At 39.2% G+C, this 21846-nt stretch overlaps 2 protein-coding genes across 5 annotated transcripts in view; one reads left to right on the top strand and one right to left on the bottom strand.

The window, feature by feature from the left end:
* Positions 1-667: 667 nt before the first annotated feature.
* The window catches only part of tmem151ba (transmembrane protein 151Ba), a 33933-nt gene continuing 12754 nt past the window's right edge, over positions 668-21846 (top strand). For 2 of the 4 annotated variants that reach the window (XR_008603543.1, XR_008603542.1), the window contains exons 1-2: positions 668-1066; positions 5785-7343. Coding sequence is in view for 1 of the 4 variants with exons in the window: in XM_023264317.3 (XP_023120085.1) it covers positions 989-1066; positions 5785-7227 (1521 nt within the window). In the remaining 3 variants the exon portion in view is untranslated. Of the gene's footprint in view, positions 1067-5784; positions 10329-21846 lie in introns of those variants that run through there. The other 2 variants (XR_008603544.1, XM_023264317.3) reach the window with 2 other exon arrangements.
* Positions 13567-21609, bottom strand: tcte1 (t-complex-associated-testis-expressed 1). The gene is made up of 5 exons (XM_023264318.3): positions 21462-21609; positions 18724-18855; positions 18063-18631; positions 17065-17514; positions 13567-15076 (listed from the first exon to the last, which is right to left on the bottom strand). Exons 2-5 carry the CDS (start codon positions 18818-18820, stop codon positions 14921-14923), a joined length of 1272 nt encoding a protein of 423 aa, XP_023120086.1. The 5' UTR covers positions 18821-18855; positions 21462-21609; the 3' UTR covers positions 13567-14920.

The raw sequence follows: 21846 nt of genomic DNA, 5'->3' as shown, positions 1-21846 counted from the left end.
TAGCCTTTACCTTTAACATGCTTGTCTATAATTTTCTTTCTAATCTCCTGAGACAACTCTCTCCTTCACTTCCTCTGGTCCATGTTTAGTGTGGTACACACCATGTCAACAAACAGCACAATGACTACTTGTAACCCTATAAATAGGCTGAGGGACTGATTCCAAGTTTGTAGACACCTGTGATGCTAATTAGAGGACACACCTTGATTGAACATGTCCCTATGGTCATATTATTTTCAGTCTTTTCTAGGGGTACCATCATTTTTGTCCAGGCCTGTTTCCTGAGTTTATTTTTTAAAATAATTCTGTTGAACCACGGTTCAAAGGCAATGTCTGATTTTCACTGGTTAATTTTCATAGAATTTTTATTTATTATTACTTTTGTCAGATTCAAATTATTTCTGTGACCATTGTGGGTTTTTCTTTCATTAACCGAGGGGTACCAACAATTTTGTCCACGTGTGTAGATATTCCATTAAGTCAGCCGTTTCCAGCTAGAATAGTCATTTACCACATCAACAATGTCTAGACTGCATTTCTGATTAATTTAATGTCATCTTCATCAAAAATAAGGACATTTCTAAGTGACCCCAATCTTTGAACGGTAGTGTACATCTGAGTGTTATTTCCATGTTGGTTTCTCTCCACAGCATCACTGGCTGCCATGGCCACTGTCCACAGGGAGAGCAGCACTACCGCCTCTGTCATTTCCGAACATTGCATCCTTAGCAGCACTCTTCTTTATCATCTAATTATTGCATTGCGGGAGGAGTCTCAGGCTGTTTTGCGAGGCACAATGACCGAATTCCCCTCGACTATACCCAGCCAAGTCTGCCCTCCTGCTCGGCGCAATTGGGCTGGGATGCGTCTTTGTGTTTGGGCTCCTGCCGGACGGGTTTGTTTTGGATGATGCGCAGAGGGGCTCTCGGCGTGTTCATGTCTCATCCCAACAGGAGATCCATGCACCGCTTTTTGTATCGCTGTCATCATGTCCCCAGCATCGGCTACAACAGAGAACAACACCTCCACCGTGCCCGAAGAGGAGTCCGACAGCTCCCGGGAGGAGGTAAGGACCAGTTGTTGGCAACGTGTTTTCTAAAATTTGCCTTTAATTAGTCAGGTATGTTTAATTAACGGGATTGCGGACCCCACAGTCTCACTTGGGGTTCCATTGGTACACCATTGTGTACACCAAAACACTGACGTGCTTTGTGCTTCTTTAGTGGCTTATTATGGTCTGGCTATTATGATTATTATTATGATTATAGTGCGTGGAGCTGTGCGTCCTAAAGGCGCGTCATGGAGTGAATGTGCTCGTCCCCTTTACTCAGGTGTTTCCAAAATCGGGTCCAGTCGGGTCAATGAAAGTGTAAGGAGAGAATCAAAATAATGAACTGTTGTTTTGACCGACAAGAAGCGGAAACAAAACGGCATAAAGACAATAACCATAAGGGGGGGGGGGGGGGGGGGGGGGGGGGGGGGTTAAAAGATTGTATTCAACATTACAAAAGTAACTCAGTGCAAAAAATTCAATGTAATAATGCATCTTTAAAATATTACAGAAATATTGCACAAATATTGACCAAACTGTCAAAAATGAACACTGTTTTTTGTGATTTCATTGGCAACCCAGATTATTCCTTGTCTGACCTATAGAAACCTACCCAGGAATTAGTCTGATTCTTAGACACTGTGAGCATTTACAACCCCATCATCATTCCAGATCTGGACCATATACAGCATCTAACCTTTGTTCTAAATCTGCACTGTTTAAAGCATTGGTGTCAAACTCATTTTAGTTCGGGGGCATACATTCAGCCCAATGTGATCTCAAGTGGGCCAGACCAGTAAAATTTCAACATAGTAACTTATAAATAACGACAACTCCAAATACTTCCCTATAAGTGCAAAAAAGTACATTTTGAAAATGTTCATATTTAATGAACTATCTTTTTGCAAAACATTATGAACTGAAATTTCTTAAGAAAAATAAAATAAATTTTAACAATATTATGCCTTAGTTTATCATTTACACATTACAACTTGCAGATCACAGTGTATCAACAAAAGGCACAAAGCCTTTAGTCACAGCTATCTGGAACTGAACTATATAGTATTTTACTTTATGATCAAAACAACTTGGCAGGGTCTAGAAATTATTTTAAATTTACATTCATGTTCACATCTGTGTAGTAAATCCTGCGCACACAAACTAAAGTGGGAATTATAAGGAAAGAAGATTAAGTTGTCCCCCTGCTTTGTAAATGTTGTAAATGTATACATAAAAATACATAAAAGTTGTGGCAGTATAGTGGACAAATTTAAAATAGCAGTTACTTTTTTTTGAAAAATTGGAATTAATGTTGTCTGTAATTTTTGCATTTTGCAAAGTCATTCTGCAGGCCAGATTGGACCCTCTGGCCGGCCAGTTTTGACCCGCGGTTTGCATGTTTGACACCCCTGGTTTAAAACCTATGGATTAACTTATTATGCACAATGCAAGAACATAAAAATACAGAGAGGCACATTCAATACCATTCCATTTAAAATCTTGTTTTTTTATTTAAAGCCATCCATGTGGGTTTGTTACTCTAAAAACAAAAGAAAAATCATCATCCAGACAGTAACTTTGACTTAAAACAAAAAAGTGATTGAGGTGTGTTGTTTTCCACATCCCTAGATTGTAAGGACAGCACTAAAACAGATTCATTTGAAAACACACCATTGTTCCTGCAAATGGTGATAATTTTTCCTTTTCATGAGATGTGATTTTTCCTTATCTTCAGTGACATTGTGTAGACTTTAGTGTGTGGACTTCGGCTACAAACACACGTGTTGGTTTAAGTTACATATCCATTACACAAGAGGCTTTTTATATAACCCAGTTGGACTTGTCAAGAAAAAGTGTCCGTCAGTGTGACACTGAGGTACCTCAGTGGTCTAATGAATCGTGAAGACTGACTTGTATAGATGTGAACCTTCCTGAAGTAGTTTTTTAAATGTTAGATACTTTACATAAGATAAGATTAGATAAGATAGCATTATTATTCATCACTCACTAGTGAAATTCACGACACACTAACAAGGTTATATGCAGCACAATTTTAGGTTTCAGTACAGTACTTTCTGCTTTTTGCACTGTATTATCACTGTAGCAATTATCCTTTTGCACTACTGTGTTTATATATTCTTTTCATATGTATAAATATGTGTATGTACTTTTTTTATTTCTATTACTACTATTTTTTTATTATTTTTTCTTTTTCATTTTTATTTTTTTCTCTTCTTCTTTCTATAGTTATTTTATTATTCTCTTTCTTTATTCCTAGAGTGACACCAACATCCGAATCTGAATTCCTTGTATGTTATGTATGTCCTTGGCCATTAAAGCTGATTCTGATTTACTGATATGATTACATGATACTTCCTGTATTTTTACTTCTATGTAGCCTGAACACAACTTGTTTACAGTACAATAAATGCAACAAAACTGTAAACAAGTATCAAAAATAATATCCGAGCCTTCCTTTTAAGAGGCAGATTTTAAATCCAACAGTGCACCTTCAAGTGACACTGTAAGAAAACGTATTTTTGCACCATAAGAGCAATGTAATTCATTAAATACAAATGAGATATTTGTCCTTTCTATATACTTAATTAGAATCTTGTATCACTATTCAGGCAGCAGAAGGAATTTCTTTGTGTAATGTAGTAAAAGCATCAACACCCTTGCATTTATTGTGTTGAGTCATCTCCTATGTATTTTACTATCCACACACCAAATAGACAATGGCGGCAGGATCTCATGCAGAGGTTTTCAATTTAAATATCAATTGTTGTGAAAAAATATCTTCCATTTATGGCTCTTTAAGTCTTGGTTGTTACTCCTTGTCTGTGAATATCGCTTCAGGATTTTTGTTTCTTTTCTTTTTTACGTTTATAATCAAATGCTGCCACATAGACATAAACTAGATTACAGATTATTTGTGTTCTATATGCTAAGTCATGTTTTCTGCTGTACAACTGTTCATCATCACCCTTGCTGCTAAAACAGTGCCTGTAAAATGTAACATGAGCCACAAAGTATGTCATGTTGTATTGATTGTAGTTGTTGAGCATGCACAGGATGCTAGAGAGCAAATACTGGTCCTGTACTAGGTGTATCTCAGCCGGGAGTTACATTGTTAATCTCCTTCGCCCAGTGGGGTGTAGTCTTGAATTGGCAAGGAACTTTGGGACCATGTTACCAAGGTAGAGAAGATAATTATGGAGAAAGAACATCTATTATTTATGCTTGCCTGTCACTCAAAGCGCACAGAGCTGAAATGCTGAGTTCAATACATCAATGCAGTGATCCTGCTAGTTGGATGTACAGACTGTCCAATGTATTTAGACGGCAAATGTAGCATTTATAGTACAATACGAAGAGAAGAGTTTCCTATCTACTAAACAGCAGATTGTGTTCTGTAAATGTTGTTGAATGAATTATGTTACTTTTGATCCTGCCTGGGGCTTATGAATCTCTGCCAGGTTTGTGCAGCTGCATTCTTTTAGGGTGGTAGTAGCTCTTCAGCTCTTGATGCAGCCACTGGGGCTTGCTGTGCCCTGAGATAATAAAGAATGGCACCAGCTTCATGCTGCCAGAGTCAAACAACCGCTTTTTTCTGCCTTGCTTGGTATTAAATGTGGGGTCTACCCCTTAGATTATCTCTATCGCTTTACCTTTGTTCTATTCTTTCTATAAAGCATAGCATAGCATCGCATAGCATAGCATAGCATAGGATAGCACGGCACAGCATGGCATAGCCATATATCTATATCTACAATGCCGTTCAAAGGTTTGGGGTCACCCAGGCAATTTCATGTTTTCCATGAAAACTCACAGTTTTATTCATGTACTAACATAATTGCATAAGGGTTTTCTAATCATCAATTAGCCTTTCAACACCATTAGCTAACACAATGTAGCATTAGAACACAGGAGTGATGTTGCTGGAAATGTTCCTCTGTACCCCTATGTAGATATTCCATTAAAAATCAGTCATTTCCAACTAGAATAGTCATTTTCCACATTAACAATGTCTAGACTGGATTTCTGATGAATTTAATGTTATCTTCATTGAAAAAACACTTTTAAGTGATCCCAAACTTTTGAGCGGTAGTGTAAATATATATAAAACCAAGGTAATATATAACTGTAACTGACAACCATATCCTATCACAGCCTCAATCAGCCCAAATAAACATATTACAATTCAGAACAAGCAGGACAGTATCAACAGAGTATATAATCTGTGAGGAAAAAATATTGTACTGCCTTATGTATTTTTACAAACCATCACCATGAGCACACGAACACACAAATCAAACAGAAGGTCAAGTAGCTATATACTGACAAAAAGGTGTTTTATACTTTTGCATTCATCAGACTTTTTCTTTTCAATTTTCATGATAACAGTGGGTTCTGATTATAACAAGGTTAGAGCATGACATGAGAAGTTGGCTCACAGCTGATGCATTTACTATGCAAAAGCACTTACAACACAGAATATTTCCTTAAATATTTTATATACATGAGGCACTGCTTTTTAACTTTATGCCTGCCATGGATTTAGGTCATGTTCTTCAATATACTTTCCATTTTATACTAACATATATGGTAGCTTGTTGGGTAGAGTTTTCTCTTTCTTACAGTTGTCTTATTTTCAGACAAATTATGTCTGCGCACACTCAGATTTACTAAATATTATTCCTGATCTATTGCTTTTTTCATCTTCTTTGTAGCAGCTGCCTCAGAAACAGTCTCTGACTAAATCCTTGTGTCAGAAAACCCACTGGAAATGCCTGCTAATGTCCCTGCTGATGTACAGCTGTGTCGGGGTGATGGCCTGGTGTCAGGTGACCAAGGTTACACACCTCTCCTTCAACAGTGCTTACAAAGGAAAGTCTATGATGTACCACGACAGTCCCTGCTCCAACGGCTACATCTACATTCCTCTGGCCTTCCTGGTCATGCTCTATGTGCTATATCTGGTGGAGTGCTGGCACTGCTACACCAGGAATGAGATGCAGTACAAGGTGGATGTGGATAACGTGGAAGAGTGCCTACAACGTATGCAGCAGGCTATGCCCTGCATCTGGTGGAAGGCCATCAGCTATCATTATGTCAGGAGGACACGGCAGGTGACCCGTTACCGCAATGGAGATGCCTACACCACTACACAGGTTTACCATGAGAGAGTGAATACCCATGTAGCTGAGGTAGAGTTTGACTATGGCAACTGTGGGGTTAAGGACATCTCAAAGCACCTGCTGGGCCTGAAGAGCTTCCCCATCACTAGGCTGAGGTTCACAAAGTGCTTTAGCTTTGCCAATGTGGAGTCAGAAAACTCCTACCTGACCCAGCGGGCCAGGTTCTTTACTGAAAATGACGGCCTAGATGATTACATGGAGGCCCGAGAGGGGATGCACCTAAAGAATGTAGACTTTAGGGAGCATATGATTGCCTTTTCTGACCCCCACCAACTCCCTTGGTATGCTTCCAACTCTACTTTTTGGGTAGCAGCTGCTTTCACCCTCTCCTGGCCTCTGCGGGTGCTGACAGAGTACCACACTGCCTGTGTGCACTACCATGTAGAGAAGCTGTTTGGCTTTGACTATGTGCCAGTAACACCATCTGAAGAGAGGTCATATTGCAGATGCATCCCAAGAGTCAACACAGTAGACAGCACAGAGCTAGAGTGGCACATCCGCTCCAACCAGCAGCTGGTACCCAGCTACTCGGAGGCAGTTCTCGTGGACCTGAACCAGCTTACAGGGAGGTGTAACAGCTACTCCATTTGTGGAAGCTATGGTAGCTACAGGCAGAACTGTGAATGCTGCCACCGTGCCATCAGCAGTTCCTCCATTTTCTCTCGCAGTGCCCTGAACATCTGTAACACTCGGAGCCCTCGCATTCCCTTCAGCGCCAGTCGCTTTTCATTGGGTCGGTTGTATGGCTCCAGGCGAAGCGGCCTGTGGAGGAGTAACAGGAGCCTGAATGAGCAGTCCTACCCAACAGAAAGTACACTCTGTCTATCAGGCCAGCAGACCAGTGAGGACAACCCTCCAGCATATCAGGATGCTCTGTACTTCCCAGTCCTCATTGTACATCGCAATGAAGGCTGCCTCAACCATGACCCCGGCTCTTTGCACAGAAATGGCTCCTGTATAGAAACGTCACTATGATTCACAGCTGCCACACTTGTCTAAGTAAGGAATACGATGACACGAGCGAAGGCAGAGAAACCTCATGGACCCTGGGCTGGGATAACGTGGAGTCTTGATTCTCTGCTTCACAAGAGGTATAACCAAGGATTCATTCTGATTTTGAAAGAAACTGTAGCCTCAAATAACAACAAGTACAAACAAAATATGTCTGGCAATTTGTCATGGTATATTCAATATGTCAGGGAGAAAGAGACTCAATGAGATTATTGTTTAAAATACGTGGCTTTAAAAGATCATACTTCCAAAGTGTCACATACAGCCCTGAAGCATCTAAAGAGCTGAATATCCAAGGAATAGTAAAGGAAGTCATGTCCCACTGTAAATGCTTTATTTCAAGAACTTAGTCACAGACAATTTGCAAAGATATGAGTAACACTTTCTAGAATCTTAAGCTCAAAATTCTTGAGACATACACATCATGTGATCATGTGACTTTAGTAAATCACGAGGGGCAATGCAAAGATATCAGCTTCCTTGTCAAAAAAATATAATATTTGTTGAAATAAAACACATGCCTTATGGCACTTACAAAATGAAACTGCCATAGACCAGAATATAAGATCTAAACATCTGCATGTAATAAATTTAGATAATGGTCGATTTATTTATGTTTACTTAAAGTCAGAAGTACAAGAAATTCATTCAAAATTTAATTTCCATAGAATAAAAATAAATGTCTTGGTGCAGATCAACTATCCAGTCAGCGGAAATCGGCTTGTTTGCAATGACATTATACTCCCTGGCTTGCCAAATATAGCACAGGAGGAACATGAATAATTTAGTGCAGTAGGACTAAAGGACACGAGAACTTAAAACCAAATCATTAACACTTCTTCAAACTGTTTTAACTGTACATTTTGAATAGTGGCCTGTAAACTGCCTAGTAATAAACCTCACTGTAATATTAATAGAGCAGTGTCATGTAGTTTAAAATCTTTAAGATCCATTTAATTTTACATTTGGCAACATTTTTATTCAGCCTACCTCTTTATTTAAGTGCCTAACATCAACTGTAACTGACAACAATATCCAATTGCAGCCTCAATCATCCCAACTCAACATCTTACAATTAAAAACAAGCAGAACAGCATCACAGAGTATATAATGTATGAAGAAAAAAATATTTGTAGTATCTGATCTCATTATTGTTTAAAAGCCCAAGTTTTTTAAAATTCCTGTCCAAATGCTTTTTAGATGATTTTACTCATAATGTAACATCGATCTTATATAGCCAGCTCTGTGTTGCTGCTGCTGCTGCTGATGCAAATCAGAGAGACAGCCAGAGAGCCAGCCATCAAAAACACTAAAAATAGGCCTGGATTCAGATTTGTCAAATTTAATAATATGACAGGATTACATTAAAGAGACTCAAAAATACTTCCTACTTAAGTGCATGCGGTATCTTTTGGTAAATTTAGTTTTACATTCAGGGCATACACAATAATTGGTGCAATGTTTAATGCAAACACTGCTGAAAATCAGGCAGAGAGACATAAAGTACATTCAGAAGTATGACATTAGTTATTTTGTAGTGTAAGGAAAAATTGACAAGGATTGTTGGTAGACCATTTTCTGTCATTACGACCATTAGAATCATTGAACAGAATGAATCCGGCGTGTGCTCAAGCATTTTGTGCCACGAGTCTTAAGTTGTGGACTATCTTAATAGCAATACTGAATAGGGTGAAAATAGTTAAAGGCAGTAAAATATGTCCAAAAACAAACAATGTCATTAAAAAAAACAAAACACAGATTTTATGAAACCACACATTTCATTAGGTTGAGAATAAGATCAGTTATCACCATTTTTCACAACTCAAAGTCATCTATGCAAGCCCCCCAAATGCAGAATAGTTTTCTGGCCAACAGTTTCACTTACTTGAGTGCTGTACTACAAAGTGACATTAGTGGGTTAGCGAGGTATGTTTAGTCTGAAGTCAGAGTTTTCAGTGTCACGAAGGTGACCATCTTTTAACCTGGTTAGATCTCCATGATGCTGTGGAGCTCACCTGATCTGAAGCAGGTTGTCTTCAGGGTTTAAATCAGCTGTAAGAAGCCTTTCCCAAAACATTTCCTAATGATTCTTCATTAGCGATCAGATTATCACCTTATTAAAACCACTAAATGAAGTCGTGTAGTTACACTATATGCATCGTGTAGCTGGTGATGCAGAAATCACATAAATATGTTTTTATTTTTGGTCCTGATTTGCTGCCAAGTTCATTTACTACAGCTAATAGAACACAAATTAGAAAATGAAATAGTCCATTGGTATTTATTACAGACAATATTTAATCATTAACATTAATTTCACTTTGATTTGGCCAAAAATTAAAGTAATATCCTGCATTATGGGACAGTGTCAGATCTAAATGCACATGAATACAATATGTATAAATACAGGAAGTAGTTGCTACTGCTCTCCATTAAAATAATCTGTTGACTCAAGCAACTACACGATCATTTCAGTTTGTGTGGGAGAAGAGTCACATGACCCGTTAAATATCCACTTTTATGTGAACATGCAGAGTCTTCAGCGGTAAGCCTGAGTTAACAAGGAAAGTTGATATCCAAGGTTGCGACTCCCATTGTCTCTGACTGAGGTTTTGTCAAGCCAACTTACACCAAGAAAGCCCGGCTATGTCAAACTTGTTTGTAGTACATCACTCTTTTTGCCAGCTTCAACTGTACAAGGCTCTCACAAGTATGAGTTGCATAATAACTGGATCATTTCTGAATAAGAGGTTTGTCAACATAAGATGCTTAACCAAATGGTCATATGTGTATTTAGTGTTCTCATTCAAGAAGAGAAGATAGAGGCAGATTGTGTTTGATCTTTAAGTTCTACTTCAGGGTTTGGTTGAACTATCTGTAAATCTAAGTTTTTGTGACTTTGTTTCATGTATTTATGGAAATACGTACAGCTGACACTCACTCACTGACTTCACTCTAAAATGTCAGTGATGTAATCTTTGAAATATGTGTTTTTGTCACAAAAAAATTTCACGCATCTTTGTTTCTTCAAGTTTTCTGGAAATATACATACCGCAATGCTAATATCTGGTTAAAAGTCTCTTGGTTATTTTCACCTTAACTTTGTGCTTTTGTTGTCCACAACCTTCTGGCTAGCTTCTGGTTGGTATTATTGACCACAACTCTTGACAGAATTAGTGCAGCTTGACTAAATTTGCTGGCTTTTTGACACCGACTTCTTTCTTGTTTCCTCAGGTTCTTGACGGGGTTAAATTAATACTTTGAAGAGGGCCAGGTTCATTCTAGCCTGGTGTAGCCATTTCTCACCAGTATTTTTGATGTGTATTTTGGGTCCTGGTCTTGTTGGCACACCCAACTGAGTCCAAGACAGAATTCTGGCCAATATTTCTTACGTTTTCTTTAAAGAATGTGGAGGTAATCTTTAGCTTAGTCCTCTTTGTCACCAGTGGGATATAGGACGTGGATCTGCCTCAATCTGGTTCTGTCTCTGCCTTCATGTTGTGCCTTGCCCCATGTCAGGCCCATCTCCTTTAGCTCTGTGTTAACAGTTTGTCACCAGGTTTTTTTGATACAGCCTGCTTTGTGTTTACCAGGTGCAGTCCATCTCAAAGCTATCTTGGGTATATAGTTCTGGTCCATTCAAAAGACATGCCCAAACCATCATAAACAACGCATGATCTCCAGCACCACTGTCTGGCTCTTGGCCTTTCTGTACAGATCCTGATTTTAGATATTTTCAGACCAGAAGATGTCACAGGTGTTTGTAAGGGACCCATTGTAGAAGGCATCAATCTTGTTTATATTGCTGTTTACCACACACCACCACTATGGGCCATACAAAAGAACAGATTTGACATTGCTGTTATACTGTATAGTCTGACCTTCATTCTCAGGCTATACTCCTTTGACTTCCAGAAGGGCTACAGTCTTGCAAATGCATTGTATATTTTCCTGAGCGTTGCTCTGATATCCTTTTGTGCTGCATTGTCGTTGCTGACAAGACTCACAGCTTTGAAGAGAGAGCAGCTGGGTCATCAGTAACGTCTAACCCTCCAAGTTGGGAAAGTCCACTGGATGCTTCTACGTCTGTCATGACCCAGTCAGTGGCGAGCTGGAAGAGAATGGGAGAGGGGATACAACCCAGTTGTACATTGGACTCTACAGTGATGATCCTACTTCTTTATTAGTCCATTTACCAAACAGCCCCAGTGGTAATACTACCACCACAATGCTTTACGGTAGGTTTGGTGTTCTTGCCATTAAAGGTTTCACCTTCTCTATTCGAAACATATTTATTTATACATATTTCTATTTTTGTTTGGTCTGACAACAGAAGTCTCCTACCAAAGGCCTTTTGTCAATGTAATTAACAGCAAACTTCAGTCGAGCCTTAAAGTGTTACTGAGGTAAAAATTCTTGTATAGCAGCCTCTCAGCCCATGGAGATGGAAAACATGCTCGACTCTGTTTGCACTGATGATTTGGGATCTGTAGTAGCTTTGAAATGACTCCAGGTGACTGTCCTGATTTTTACAAGTCAATGATTTGCTTTTTCAGATCTGTGCAGAGCTCTTTGGACTTTCCCTTTGTAACCTTTGTGGCTGAGTCTGCTCAGTGTATCTGACTAGTCCTATATAAATTGGATCAGATGAGCAACAGCTGTAGTCAATTGTAATCACAACAAGTTGAGAGGTTGTCACACAGAATGTGCTTAACACAACTTTCTATATCTGCAGTATGTTTATTTTTGACCCAGGATATTCTGTCATATTTCCAGAGGATCTACAATAAATTTCTGAAGCAACCAAAATGCATGAGTGCTTTTGGTGATGAAGATGCATGAGTTTTATTGATTACATCATAGAAATTTAAGAGTTATAGAAGTCACTGGAAACTCAAGACTGTAACGATATATGTACAGGGTCTTTACAAGTGTATGTAAACTTCGGACCACAACTGTATGTTTTCCAAAGTTTGTAGAATTCATGCCTAACTGGCATTGTTTGGACAAATATTATTTACCTAAGATTTGTAATTTCCAAATAAAAGAATAATAATAAAAAAAGCTTACATCATTATAATAAAAATCAGCATTTGAGTCAAGTAGCATGCAAGAAAGGCCAGCCACATCTCATATTACCTCTTTAAGGACTAATTTCTACTTTATATGGTGCCATCTGTTTTAAATCAGCGATGTTTAAATCTACAAATACAAGCATGCAAACTCTACAAAGGATTAAAATGTACTGAAATGTTTTTTAAAAAAACATTATTTAACTTGTAGGAGGACACACTGGATGAGCACGTTAGATTTAATTTACTGTGCCACTCTGAAATCTTCACTTTTTTTCTAATTTATGACGAGCCAATAAGCCTCTCTGGTGGCTTCACTGTGATATTCGTACATAATAATGTCTAAGAATAGAATAAAGTGTTTACCAGTGAAATGTTTATGTAAAAACAGAGACAAAAACTATGTAGGGTATTGGAAATGATTATAAATCTGACTAAAAGGGTTATAATATTTGCTCCATAGATGACTGTTAGAATAAAGGCTTTTGTCATGCAAAGCCCTAAACACTTTATCGTGTCTGTTAGGTTGTTAGGATATGTACTCTTTCACTCAGGAGTTCTTTTTCAGCTCATCTTTTTGTATTTAAATATTTTTGTGAATTTTCAAGACTATAGGCTAGAATGGCTTTGTATTGTGAATATAATCGAGATGAGAATGTAGAGTGATTGTCAATGTGAATCTTGCACTCAGATGAATGTGCTTCACACACTCACTAGAGGTTAATAGATCAGGGACATTTAGATGTGCAGATGTTCAGTCGTGAGTTTATTCTGCTGCAGTGCAATCCCTAGTAACATGCTAGAAGCAACACAGCCCACAGTTTCTTTTTGCTGTTTTAAATTTGCTATTGTGAATGGGTTTTGTTTCCTTTAAAAAAAAAAAAAAGTTAAATATTTTAACACACCCTTTGTAACTGCAAATGTTTTCAGAATAATTTGGCTGATTAGGATACTGTACAACCAAACATTTACAGTTTTAGGAGACAGCTGAGTCATTGCTGATAACTGACCTAAATAACAGTGTTCTATTGCAGATTTTTGTATTTTTAGCAGAACCTAAAGGATAGCCTAATCTTCATGTTATTCTAGGGAATGACTAGGGACTTTGCAAGATTAAAAAGTGAATAAACATGACATTAATTACATTGAAGATGTTTTTGTTGCTGACAATCAAAGGAGTGACACTATTAACCGGTAGACATAGGTAAATATAAAACAACACAAGTCTGTATGTATTCCAAAATCACCACAATGTTGCCTTTATGTTACATAAGGTCTAAATAACAAATAAATATATCAAAGTGGGAAAAAGGATCGATAAATTGAAATATTCAGGAAAATGTCTGGTCTATGTTTTAATATATGTAACAGACATATAAGCAAGGCTGTGCTTGCTATTTTGATGCAAATTTTGATACAAGCCCCATCCTACAAGCTGACTGGATTGGTTTCTTTGGTTTGTTACTCCGCCAAGGAACGCGACGGAGTTATGTGACAGTTGGCGTTTGTCTGTTGACATCACTCAAAAACGCACTAACAGACTTGGATGAAATTTCCAGGGAATGTCAGAAGTGACACAAGGACCACCTGATTAGATTTTGGCAGTGATGCGGCTTATTGTCTGGATCCACAGATTTATTAAAGACTTCCGAATCATTACGAGCTAGTGGCACAGCGTCACTGTATCTATGACAACAAGTCATCCTACATCCGCTGCTTGCTGACGATCACGATTGCAATCCAACTACAAATCGACCACTGCGCACCATGAATTTTTTAAAGATTTAATTCGTCAGAAATCATACAGCGACTGAGCAGCCTTGGCAGAGTACTGCACTCTCTGAGTGCTTTTCTTGTTATATGTGTAACCCTGGAAGTCGAAATCTGTGTTTTTCAGACTATCATCAGTATGTTGTTGATTCTAACTGGAAATGCCCAGCCATCATGTTAACTTCTTATTTATATCATGATGTGTCTTCCATCACATGAACAAAAAACATGGACATGTAGAGATTAAAAAAAGAAAAAGTCTTCACCAGAGGGGGTCTTTCAGGGTTTGCCTAAACAAACATGACAGAACCAACAATGTATTAGTCCATTTCTTAAAACTGTACAACTTACCTCTACTCTGTTTTTCACTTCCAAGTTCACTGATTCCTAATAAAGATTTTAAACACATCACAAATAAACATATTCCTTTTCTAAAAACTGTACACTGCTTGCATTTTTAGGTGTGGCTGACACTGTGACTCACTGATGTGAATTTTGATCTTTTCATAGATTTGACAAAAAACCCCCAAAAACTAAATATCACCAGACTAACTTTCAGCAGCAACCTGATACCACATACTAGATTCAAGATAGTACAAAGATCGTAAAGTGGCATCATATTACCTGGATGTAGAAGTAGTACAGGACACAACTATACCTTTTCTGTTTTAGATTAAGTTTGAATTTTGCTATTGGTTAGTGATGCAGTGTTAGTATACAGTAGAAGGGTTTTAGATGAACACATGGGACAAAGGCCATGAATGGTAAAGTCGGGTATATATTACAAAAAGGGGGACTGACGTCCACGTTTTCTTTTATTTAGCATGTTTCTTTTGTTGTAAACTCTGGTTGGTCCAAACCAACTGGTTAATGGAGGAAACACTCTGCTCATTAACTTCTGTCAGGTGGATATCACATTCTGTTACACTGGTGTTATGAGACATTGCCTTCTCCAAAGCTTTTCCTCCAACCTGCAGACACACACACACAAAGAGGGGGAATGAGTGAATGGAAGACAAAAACACATTTGGCACTATACATGTTCATGTTAATCACATTACAGGATATTGTTTACGTGCATATTTGTGAATAAAGTCTGAATAAAGTGAAGAATATTAATGTAAAAGTGACCTACACCACCTGTCAAAAGTTTGGATACACCTTCTCATTTAATGTTTTTTCTTTGTTTTCATAATTATTTACATTGTAGATTCTCACTGAAGGCATCAAAACTACGAATGAACCATGAGAAATTATCTAGTAAACAAAAAGGCAGCAGCAGAGGTGACTCTCGGTCTTCCTTTCCTGAGGCGGTCCTCATGTGAGTCAGCTTCGTCGTAGCGCTTGATGGTTTTTGCGATTGCACTTGAGGATACATTCAAAGTTTTTGCAATTTTCCGGATTGACTGACCTTCAGTTGTTAAAGTAATGACGGACTGTCGTTTCTCTTTACTTAGCTGATTGGTTCTTGCCATAATATGGATTCTAACAGTTGTCAAATAGAGCTGTCAATTGTGTATCAACCTGACTTCTGCACCACACAACTGATGGTCCCAACCAAATTAAGAAGGCAAGCAATTCCGCAAATTAACCTTGACAAGGCACACCTGTGAAGTGAAAACCATTTCAGGTGACTGAAGGTGTTGCAAAGCAGTAATCAAAGCAAAGAGTGGCTATTTTGGAGAATCTAAAATAAAAAACATGTTTTGGCTTTTTGCCCCTTTTTTTTGTTTACTTCATAATTCCATATGTGTTCGTTCATAGTTTTGATGCCTTCAGTGAGAATCTACACTCGGTGGGTTATTTTCCTTTTCATTTAATCTGCTAAATGCCTATTACAAATTTACATGACCAAAGCTAACATATTGTTGTCATATTTTTTCTGTTTTTTGACAAGCAGTCAAAACACACAAAATATAAAGTTTACAATCTAACATATATGCACACTTTTGAAACTGGAAGAGAAAGTTGGTGGTCAGCACTGCCATCTCACAGCTCGAAGTACTTTGGTTCACGTCCCGGCCTTTGATCTTTCTGCATGCAGTTTGCATGTTCTCCCTGTGCATGTGTGGGTTTTCTCTCGGTTGTCTGGCTTCCTACCACAGTCCAAAAACATTCTGAGGTTAATTGGTGATTCTAAATTGTTTGTAGGTGTGATTGTTTGGCTCTCTGTGTAACCCTGTGATAGACTGGTGACCTGTCCAGGGTGTTCCCTGCTTCACTTTATATCAAATGGGATAGACTCCAGCCCCCCCGCGACCCTAATGAGGATTAAACGGTGTATAGCTATTGGATAGCTGGATCGGACCTTCAAAATGAGCATTCAGCTCAAAACATATTAAAGCTCAATTACATCCATCCATTCACATAGCTTAATCCTCATTAGGAGGCTGGAGTCTGAGTGAGTCAGCTGATTTAGGGTGAAGGCAGGGGACCCCCTGGACAGGTCGCTGGTCTATCACAGGGCTACATATACAGACAAGCACACTCACATTCACACCTATGGACAATTTAGAGTTAACAATTAACCTCAGCATGTTTTTGGACTGTGGGAAGGAGCCAGACTACCCGGAGAAAACACACGTGTGCACAGGGAGAACGTGCAAACTCCATGCAGAAAAATCCCAGGAACGCCGGGATGCAAACCGGGGATCTTCTAGCTGCAAGGTGAAAGTGCTAACCACCAAACCACTGTGCAGCCCCCAGCTCAGTTACAGCAGAGGTCAAATAAATTACAACAAAGACAAAGGACAATTGCATGCAATGGAGCCTAATAAGCTGAGACAACGTCAAAATTTTCATTGAACAAAGCTTCAAACCTTTGGACAAACTTGCCCCAGTAGCAGTAGGGACCTTGGAATGGCAGTTCCCTCTTTCTATTATTCTTGTTTTGGGCAAACTTTTTTTCTGTTATCACAGAGACAAATTATTTTGCTATGTTATTAAATGCCTTACTTACCTCACCCAACTTGTTGCTGGAAAGATTGATGCTTTTCAGGGAGTTATTCTGTACTAGCACCTCAGACAGGGCGATAGCAGTAAGCCAAGTCACCTTATTGCCTCCAAGGTGCAGGTGAAGAAGGGTGTTGTTTTTCAGCATAGCCTTGGCAATAGCCTCACCCCCCTCATCCGTCAGATGGTTGAGACGCAGGTTGAGTGACAAAAGACTGGAGGGCTTGGACAAAGCGTGAGCTATAGCTTTGGCTCCCACACCGCTAATGTTGTTGTCACACATGTTAAGGATCTCCAGTTTACTCTTGGTGAGCAGTTTGCCAATTGCTCTGGCTCCACTGTCTCCGATCAGATTGTGGGAAAAGTCAAGTGCCCTCAGAGAGGGATGATCTATAAGGTATTTCACAAGCAGCCGACACTTTTTGTCTTCAATGTGACTTTGATGGAGCCTCAAAAGCTATATAAAGATAGTACATCAGAAGTATTAGCAAAGATCTACAGTGGGTTTTTAACAACAGCACAAGTAACAAATACATTTTGCAGCATGAACCTACTTGTGCTGCTTGCATGCCAGCACTACAGAGCAGTAAGGCATTGAAGTAAATAAATTAGCTGATTAACACATAAATAATCACCAACATCTGAATAGGCAACTACTTGTTTAACTCATTGATTGGGGAAAAATGCCAAACTTCTCAAATATGAAAATTAAATGCTTATGCTCTGAAAAAAAGCACTATCAACGGATCACTCAGTCATTTAGTTGCAGGCCTAAAATTAACTCTAATATACTCATGTAGTTTCATATCCTGCACAAGAAACAGTAGTCCATATATGCTATGCTGTCAGGCAATAGTAACTTCATGTGACAAATAGGCACAGTGATAATTTTTCTGTTTCGTGACATCAGGGAAATGAATCTTGTAGATGCCAAGAAGGTGATAAAGTACAAACAACATTCATGCTTCAGTATGTCATAAGCCAGGAGGAGTAATCAATATTCACCTTCAAGGTCCTACAGGATTTCAGGGCCTTGGCGAGGGACTCGCAGTCTCGGTCGGTCATTTCAAACATCTTCCATTCAAAATTCATACCACATTGTTTAAAGCCGTACGTCAGATGCAGCTCTTCCAAGTTTGTCAGCTCGTCAAGCAGTATGCCAAAGTCAAAGTGGTCTATTCCAGGTCCATCATACTCAATGTCCATTGCCACGTCTGATCCATCCTCCTCTTCCTCCCTCTGGGGCTCCTTGATAGGCGGCAGCAGCTGGGAGATGTCCAGCCTCTTGACATAGTTTTTACACAGTGGGACCATCTGTAGGACTACTTTTGGGTCTGTTTCTTTAGGGATAAAAAGTTCAATAATGTTCTCCAAGTGCCTCTCAAAGAACATTCGTTTCCAGCTGTGACCATAATGAGAGACGTCACATACGTCCCACTTCTGCTCGCAGCACCGCTTCCAGTAGACACCGTCAGTGACCAAGTTGGCTGTCAGGTGCAGGGGAAGAGAAGGGGACAGCCTTTCTTGAATGAAGTCTTTCTGGCTAGCTGTGAGTTCTTCACATATAGGCTTTTCTGCAACACATATACAATATTGCAGTCAAGTTCCAGTGTCATTAAAAGTGTGACTGTGTGTACAGTCAAGGTACAGAAAAACAGCAGTGTACTTTCAAAGTTGTTCACGAGGCATTGCAGACAGAGGTTTGACAAACATGGCACTGCAGTCAGGGTCCAATATGGATCTTCAGCAATAATCCTCCTCATCTTCCTGTAGTCTTCAGCTGAGTGGAGATATGCCCCTGGAAGATGAGGATGTTTGTTGTCTTGTTGATTTCTATAAGACATTTATCTGTCTGTACACATTTAGTTTAAAATTTTTCAGGGATAAAAAGGGAAATTTTAGCAGACGTTGTTTAACTGCTTTTCACCTACACAAATAGCTACGTCAGAAGCATTAGCTAACATCAGATAACATACATGTAAAAGGTTTAAGATGTATTTACACTACCAGTCAAAAGTTTGGAAACACCTTCTCATTTAATGGTTGTTCCTTATTTTCATGATTATTTACATTGTAGATTCTCACCGAAGGCATCAAAACTATGAATGAATGCATATGGAACAAGAAAAACACTCAGAGGGCATAGTACGCCGCCAAGACTGCTCAGTCGTATGATTTCCGACGCATAAATCCTGATAAATCCGCAGCGGTCGATTTGCAGTAGGATCGCAATCAAGTGATCATCAGCAGGCAGCATATTTAGCATTCACTTGTCATAGTTACAGTGACGCCGTGCTGCTATCTCGCAATGATACAGAAATTTTTAACAAATCCATGATCCAGACTATAAGCCACATCACTGCCAAAGTCTGATCAGGTGGTCCTTGTATCATTTCTGACCATCCCTGAAAATTTCATCCAAATCCGTTTTTGAGTAATGTTGCGCACAGACAGATTTATAGACGGATGGACAAACATACACCGACTGACATATAACTCCACTGCGTTCCTTGGCAGAGTGATTATGTAGTAAACAAAAAAGTGTGAAATAAGTCAAAACATGTTTTATATTTTAGATTCTTCAAAATACCCATCCTTTGATTTCATTACTGGTTTGCACACTCTTGGCATTCTCTACATGAGCTTCATGAGGTAAACACCTGAAATGGTTTTCACGTCACAGTGTCTTGTCAGGGTTCATCTGTGGAATTTCTTGCCTTCTTAATTGGGTTGGGACCATCAGTTGTGTTGTGCAGAAGTCAGGTTAGCACACACTTGACAGCCCTATTTGACAAATCCAGATTATGGCAAGAACCAATCAGCTAAGTAAAGAGAAATGACAGTCCATCAATACTTTAACAACTGAAGGTCGGTCAGTGTGGAAAATTGCAAAAACTTTGAAAGTATCACCAGTTAAAATCACAAAAACCATCAAGTGCTATGACGAAACTGGCTCACGAGAACCGCCTTAGGAAAGGGTTAGTTCATCCGAGTCACCAGCCTCAGAAATGGCAAGTTAACGGCACCTCAGATTAGAGCCTAGATAAATGCCACAGAGTTCTAGTAGCAGACACATCTCTACATCAGCTGTTCAGAGGAGACTGCAATATACACCACTGTCTCATTCATTCTGTTATTTATATTGATTCTTATTTATACTGTATATTTGTAAATAGACTGCACTATCTTTAAGATTTCTTTTGCACTGAATAGGAGAAGCTCTCCAATCTCGTTACACACTGTATCATTATAATAAAGCACATTCTATTCTATTCCATTCTACATGCTCAAATGGCTGCTAAGAAAGCACTACTAAGGAAAAGCAACAAGCAGAAGAGATCTGTTTGGGCCAAGAAACACAAGGAATGGACATTAGACCAGTGGAAATCTGTGCTTTGGTCTGATGAGTCCAAATTTGAGATCTACAATTCCACCCGCTGTGTCTTTGTGTGACACGGAAAAGGTGAACGGATGTTCTCTACATGCATGGTTCCCACTGTGCAGCATGATGTGGGGGTGCTTTGCTGGTGACACTGTTGGGGATTTATTCAAAACTGAAGGCACACTGAACCAGCATTCCCAGCACAGCATCCTGCAGTGACATGCCATCCCATCCGGTTTGCGTTTAGTTGGACCATCATTTATTTTTCAATAGGACAATGACCCCAAACACACCTCCAGGCTGTGTAAGGGCTATTTGACCAAGAAGGAGAGTGATCGAGTGGTGCGTCAGATGACCTGGCCTCCACAGTCACCTGACCTAAACCCAATCCAGATGGTTTGGGATCAGATGGACCAGAGTGAAGGCAAAAGGGCCGACAAGTGCTCAGCATCTCTGGGAACTCCTTCAAGACTGTTGGAAAACCATTTCAGGTGACTACTTCATGAAGCTCATCCAGAGAATGATAAGAGTGTGCAAAGCAGTAATCAAAGCAAAGGGTGGCTATTTTGAAGAACCTACAATATAACACGTTTTGACGTATTTCACACTTTTTTGTTTACTACATAATCACTCCGCCAAGGAACGCATGTGTTCATTCAGAGTTTTGATGCCCTCAGTGAGAATCTACAATGTAAACAGTCATGAAAACAAAGAAAAATACATTAAATGAGAAAGTATGTCCAAACTTTTGATTGGTAGTGTATGTGAAGAGAGTTTGTTAAATGTCTTTTTGAACAAAATAAATTGTTAATGAAAAAACAAGCTATCTCGAGGAACTGCTAGCTTGTAGCCCAAACAGATTTTACAGCAGTTAGCTTAGGAGCGAGCAGTCCCTCTACACCTGTCGCTAATCCGCTGGTAGATGAACATACAGCTTCAGCTGGTCACATATTTATTGTTACTTTCATGCAGTTTAGATACGTATTTAATATTTACTGTTCAGACGTTCACGGACACCGTACCTCGTTTGTTGTTCTTCCGTTTCCACAGTTACAGAACGCTCTTAGTTTAGTTCAGAGTTTCAGGGAAATGTCACGTATAGCGCGTGGGGAGGCCGACACCAGGCACCAACTGTCGCTGCGCTGACTTGCCACCAACATGAAAAGGGTATGTCTGCAGAGCCGGAGGCTGCACGGAGAGGGCTGCACACTTCCGGTCGCAAATTTAAAGCATTTTTTAAAAAGTTACCACAAAAGATGATCACTAAAGTACACAAGTTACGGTTTAAATGCAGAACTTACGGATTTAAAGGATGATTTCACTCAAAATATACTTAGAATTTAAAAGGTTTTTTCAAGGAGTATGCCACTGGTATGCCTCGGTAAGTTTGTCTACAGAGGTTGCACT

Source organism: Amphiprion ocellaris, chromosome 12 (genome assembly GCF_022539595.1).
Source record: "Amphiprion ocellaris isolate individual 3 ecotype Okinawa chromosome 12, ASM2253959v1, whole genome shotgun sequence".
Classification (NCBI taxonomy): domain Eukaryota; kingdom Metazoa; phylum Chordata; class Actinopteri; family Pomacentridae; genus Amphiprion; species Amphiprion ocellaris.
Note: the sequence above shows the minus strand (reverse complement) of the source record. Positions and strands in the feature narration are given on the sequence as shown.